This window comes from Pteropus alecto, unplaced genomic scaffold (assembly GCF_000325575.1).
Source record: "Pteropus alecto unplaced genomic scaffold, ASM32557v1 scaffold39, whole genome shotgun sequence".
Lineage (NCBI taxonomy): Eukaryota > Metazoa > Chordata > Mammalia > Chiroptera > Pteropodidae > Pteropus > Pteropus alecto.
Window position 1 is genome coordinate 10,670,755 of NW_006443568.1, and position 5,736 is coordinate 10,676,490.

Below are 5,736 nucleotides of genomic sequence, written 5' to 3' on the forward strand. Positions count from 1 at the left end.
ATGTACTAAATAAATGGTCAAAACTCAATTAATGGCCGTTGCTATTATTTTAGAAGCAGAGCAAATAGGGACGCTATTGCCCTGTTGTGAGTGGGGTGGTAACCTAAACATAGCCCCCATCTAGCAGGAATTATTAACCTCCTTTGATGGGTGTGGATGCTGCTCTTGAAGAACATAAGGCACATGCCCAAAGCCTAGCCTAGAACTCAGGTTTCCTGCCTCCATTATATCCCAGAATGCTGGAGTCTGTTCTCCAGATGAGGAAACTGCAGCTCAGAGGCCTGCGAGCCATCCGTCTGCACTCACACACCCAGAGTCGGCCATTTCTCCCCAGAACTCCTGAAGTTTCCTTTGGGGCAGACAGAACTAGTTTGGTCATAGCTCCACCACCAGCGGCTGTAGAACTCTGAACAAGTCACCTTACTTAGCTGAGCCTCAGTCTCTTTGTCTGCAAAATGGGCAAAATAATGGGATGGACACACAGGTAGTTCTGCACATGAATTGAGATGATTATATAAAGGGCCCAGCCCAGCGCCTGTCCCCTGGTGAGGGCTCAGCCACACTTTGCGGATTCGTATATATCATCGACTGCCGCGAAGCAGCAGCAAACTTTAGGTCAAGGGCTTCAGGTTGAGGTTGTCTTCACTGGGCCTTTTAGGGCAAGGATCAAGTTCAGCTCCTCTGTTATTCTCTGCTTTGACAGAGATTCCCCCAGGCAAGAAAACTTCTTAGATTATTTATCTTAATGGTGATGTGACTGGAAGCTACAAGGAAGATCTCAAGTCAATCTAACCGAGACCTTAGGCACTTTCTAACCATAAGTTGTACAATGACGGCTGCCCCGTTAAGTAATGAGCTCTCCATCCCTGGAAGTATACAAGTCGAGGGTGGGCACGCACTGGGAAGAGAGCTCAAGCACCAGATGGGGAGCTGACCCTTGAAGCTACTGTCCAATCCAAGATTTCGAGTCTATATTCAAATGACATTAATGTCCTTTCGTGAACCCAACTTCCTGGGGCTGGTGCCAAACAGGGTTGATGGTATGTAGAGAACAGGAGAGCACAGCAGAGTGGGGAGAGCTTGGGCTGGAATCCCAGCTGTCACTCTTAGTAACCTTGGCAAGTAACCTTAGTTACCTGACCTCGGAGAGCCTATCGCCTCATGGGAAATGAGATAATAATAGTGACCGCTTTTCAGGGTTATTAAGAGAATATGGTGAGCAGGCAAATGCAGCATGCCTGACAAAATGCCTGGCACATGGTGGGTCTTCAAAAGGTAGACGATGTTATGATTTGATTCATTTGTCCCTTTCCCAGACCGAGGTCTTGGAACCACCCGGACTCCTGAGTGGTTCGGCCTTCGAGCGCAGCCGGCCCTGGGGGACTGCGCTTGCGCAGTTTTTAGGTGAGCCACAGAGCTGCTGGGATTTTGTTTGGGGCCGTTTCGCCCACTGTCTGGTGGTTTAGGGGTTTGGGGGAAGTCTCCTTGCACGAACACCACCTTCGGCCTCTCCTGGCCAGCACCTTCCCCCTTCCCTCCCCCAGCCAACTCTAAGCTATAAGAATGAGGCCCCCTGGGAAAGGAAAAAAGAGTATCTCTGGGGCCTGGCCTTTTTGAGTTTCATTCCCATTAAAACAGAAACAGGTTTGCAAAGCCAACAAAACGCTCTGGCCTGTCAGACAGCAGCCATCAGATTAAGGAGGATTTATGGTCTGCGCGACTCCCAAGGTGGAGCCGGGGTTCTGGCCCGGAGATAACATCACAGAGGCACACCCCCACCAGCCAGCCCGGCAGGCCCCCCACATGGGTTCCAGTATATTCCTTCCCAGAGCCTTCCTGTGGGAAATCAGAACTGATACGGTAAGGAGTGAACAACAGTGTGCACAGGAGCACAAGCCCGGGAGCCAGCCGGAGCAAGGCGGGGTGCGCAGGGCCTCTTACCGCGTTCCTCAGTCCCTTCAGGTCTGGGGTCTTCAACATGAGGGCGTCAAACACCTCTTCCGTCTCCCTCCGCACGTACAGCAGAACTGAGAAGCAAAGGGGTGGCTTTTAGCGAGCCCGGAGATACCTCAGGGGATGGGGGGATCTTAAAATATACTATTTTTAACATAAGATAGATTTTCTGCAAAAAGGGCAAATCGTGGCGGAGGAACTGTACCCAGCTGGAAAACACTCTGAGGCTCTGCGGGTCCCACGCACTTGCTCAGACTGCGCTGATCTTGGCGGTGTGAATGCAAGCTCTCTCACCTGCCGGCTATGTGACCTTGAACTTGTTTTAACATCACTGAGCCTCATTTTACCCAAATGGAAAACAGAGGTGGCCTCACCCCTTACTTCGCAGAGTTGTCGTGGGAATTAAGGATAAGACATTTAGAAACACCTCATGGGATGCAAGGCTTAATTCAAGGTTGCTGAAAGCTTTGTATGTTAGCTGCTGGTTGGGGTCTTCCTGATGGTCAGCTACATCCCCCAAAAGTTTGGGCATGTTCTTCTCCCCAAGGAAGTCACAGATTTAGAGTATCCAAGCCAGAAAGCCAACTATGGAAACTCCGCCCTGCTCCTATCCCCATAGAGGCAGTGGCGGGCAGAGGGAGGACTTGCCCAACATAAGCAGACTATTGCCTCGACCAGCTGCCCCAGGACACCCAAGTCCAACAAAGTCAAGGGAGGCAGAAGCCCTCCAGCTCCATGACTCTCCAAGTACCCTGGGTGCCCTCTTTACCCTAATCCCACCCTTAAGTCTTGGCACAGTACCAGCTCTGATGCTTAAAGCGACCCCTCACACCCTTTCTGCTGCGCTGGGGGCGATCCTGGCTGCCTGGGCCAGGACCAGTGTTTGAAGCATTGGGGAAGGCCTAATGGGGAGCTGAGGGTGGGGGTGGGCTCAGACGACAAGCAGGGGGTGGGGCAGTGAGGCTACCTCTCTGCAGATCGTCTTCCTTGGCCTGTTTGGAGGGCAGAGGCTCAAACTCCTCAGCGAAGGGCAAGCAGGTGCGCTTCAGAGGCAGCCTATGGGGACAGCAGAGAGGGGCTCGTCAGGAGCCCAGAGGAATCCCAGAGTCCTCCAGGGGCCCCAGGGGTGAAGAAGACCCCATGAAAAAAGGCACAAAGCAGTGGGAAAGCAGTTAAGAGTAGCATGTTCTGGCACTGGACTGCCTGGGTTCAAACCCCAGCCCCACCACTCACTAGCTAGGTGATTTGGGGTGAGTCTCTTAGCCTCTCAGGGTCCCCATCTGTAAAATGGGGTGACAATAAAGTAACAATAACAATACTTCATAAAGTTGTGAGGCTGAAGGAGGTAACACATACTGCTTTTAGAACAGTGCATGACACACAGTAGGGCCGCAATAAATGTGGACTATTGTTTTATCATCAACATTATTCTTTGAAAGAATCAGGTTGGATGTGAGTCAGCGGCTAGGAGGGATAGTTGTGGGATTTGGAGTAAGCCTCCAGCCTGCCACTGTTACGTAACAGTTGTGTGACCTTGGGCAAGTCACTTCACTTCTCTGAGCCTCAATTTCCTCAGCCATAAGTAGAGCAATAACCCCTGTTTGCCTAACTGGTTGTGAGGGGACAAATGACATAATTTGTTGTGAAAGCATCTTATGAAAAGTACCTCTTGTTTATAGGGCAGAAACTGAGATCAACAACAAATCATCTTCATAAAGAGCTTTCCCATGTACAAAGATTTCCACCCTCTCCTAGCTGTCTCATCCCCACATGGCCATTTTCCTCATTTGATGGATTTCTAGGCTGATGCTGAGGGAGGTAAAGAGACTGTGGCTGATAAGCGGAGGAACGTGTAGGTCCTTCCCAGACTGAGGGGCCAAGGGGAGCTGGTCCCTCCCTTGCCTCTTGGCATCTGGTGGGTGTGTGTTGAGGGGAGGGGTAGGGGAGCTCTGATCCCCCTAAGTCCTCCAGCACAGCTTCCCCTCCTCATTCTCCAAATCTGCACCACCATCTCCAAGGCTGCTTCTTTCCCTTTTAACAAGCAGGTGTCTCGCCAGAGATTCGCCAACTTTTCACATAAAACAAACCCATAAAAACCCAGGCAGTTTCAGTGAGAAAGGAGCATGAATTCAGCTTGGGGGTTGAAGCAGCCCTTGGCTGCTTCCTCTGGGCCTAGTCCTCAGCTTGGGGGGCAGCAGAGGAAAGGGCAGGTAGTGAAGTGGGAAAGGTAGGGAGGTGAGGCTCTGGGCTGCTTCTCTCTGTACCTGTTGGAGCTGCCGTGTCCTGCCGAGGGCACTGCCTGCAACAAAGAGAAAAGACATTTTCCATCACATTCAGGAAGATGAGAGGAGCCGTCAGCTGCAAGAGGCTTTCTGGGAGGGACGACCTTTGGTGGGAGGAGTGGATGCAGTTTTAATGCCTTTTAGCCTATTCTGCTCAGATAAGAATCCTTAATGTGAGCTGAGGTCTTGAGTTGAAAGGAAGCATTCCACCCAAGCCGGATGAGCCAGGGATTCAATGATACGCATTAGGTGCCAGGGATCGGTGAGTCCCTGAGCGCCAGTGTGCCCAGCAGGGCTAACACAGCAGACTGTCTTGCTGCTGGTGACTAGGTGTCAGAGCTGAGGGGAAGAGGCACTGTTTTTGACCCGCCTGTTTGCCTGGCCCTGTGCTATCTGGTCCAGTCATCACTAGTCCCATGAGGCAAGACACTGAGGTCCAGAGAGGGCAGAGAGTCCCTGGGGTAACACACCCAGCAGGAGGCAGTCAGGATTCGAACTCCAGACTCGGGTTCTCTGCTCTTTCCGCTTCCTGGGGTGTCCCCACCGCCCTCAGGCTTACATGTGCAGAGACTGGTCCCTCCCTCTTCCCCACACCGATTAGCTGTCAACCTGGCCACAAGGGCCTTAATCCTGAGTGGTCATCTCCCAACTTGGGTCCTCTGGTTGGGGAAAAAGAGTGGATTAATGCAACTGCCTGTGCTACAGAGGCCACAGCACTGCTTCTGGGGCCGTGAAGGGAAGACGGCTGACAGAGAAAGGGCTTTAAATGTGTGCCGAGGGTGACATCAGTACTGGCTGCTCTTTAAGCTCCATAATCTATCTCGTACACCAGAGACCGTTTCTGCTAACAGTCCCACCAAACAGAGCTGTGCCGTGACCTCAATGGAAGGAAATCGTCAAATTGTTTAATTTGACGATTGGAAGCAAACTAGTAGACAGGCTCTGGGATCTTGATTCTGCCACTGACTCGTTGTGTGACCTTGTCTGGAAAACACAGATAACAAGTCTCTGCCTCTGAGGATGGCTGTGAAGGGAAATGAGACAGGGCGGCAAAGAGCTCGGCCCATGCTCCTGGCACGTCCAAGGTGCTCAGTAAATGGCTCTTTGCTTGAGAGGGCGTGTAGCTCGGGGCAAAGGGCACCGTCACTGAAGGCAGGTTGCCTGGGTCTGGCTCTGCCACTTCCTGTGTAGTTTTGGAAGGTCTCTGTGCCTCAGTCTCCACCCCACAAATCCAGCGAGAATAAGATTATCAAGTTCATGTGTTAAGGGTCAGAGGAGACGATGAGTAGAAAGCACTGAGACCAGAGCCCGGTGCACAGCGAGTGCTCAGTGTCTTTTGACAACTGTCATCCGCATAGCTTTGAGGAGGCCACAATCGAACCTGGGGCTCAGATACTAGAAACTTCCTCTGTCTATGCGCCAAGCTTGAACATTTCAATGGCTATAAAGTCTATTTCCTCATTAACATTATTGAGTAGAAAAGGTCACTGAAGTTATATGA

The 5,736-nt window shown here is 51.5% G+C and overlaps 1 protein-coding gene across 1 annotated transcript in view; it reads right to left on the bottom strand.

The window, feature by feature from the left end:
- GRHL3 (grainyhead like transcription factor 3) overlaps positions 1 to 5,736 on the bottom strand; it is a 33,800-nt gene that overhangs the window by 5,781 nt on the left and 22,283 nt on the right. Inside the window, exons 12-14 of the mRNA XM_006924426.1 lie at positions 4,218 to 4,252; positions 2,921 to 3,009; positions 1,942 to 2,027 (exon numbers count right to left, since the gene is read on the bottom strand). Coding sequence (XP_006924488.1) covers positions 1,942 to 2,027; positions 2,921 to 3,009; positions 4,218 to 4,252 — 210 coding nt within the window. The remainder of the gene's footprint in view (positions 1 to 1,941; positions 2,028 to 2,920; positions 3,010 to 4,217; positions 4,253 to 5,736) is intronic.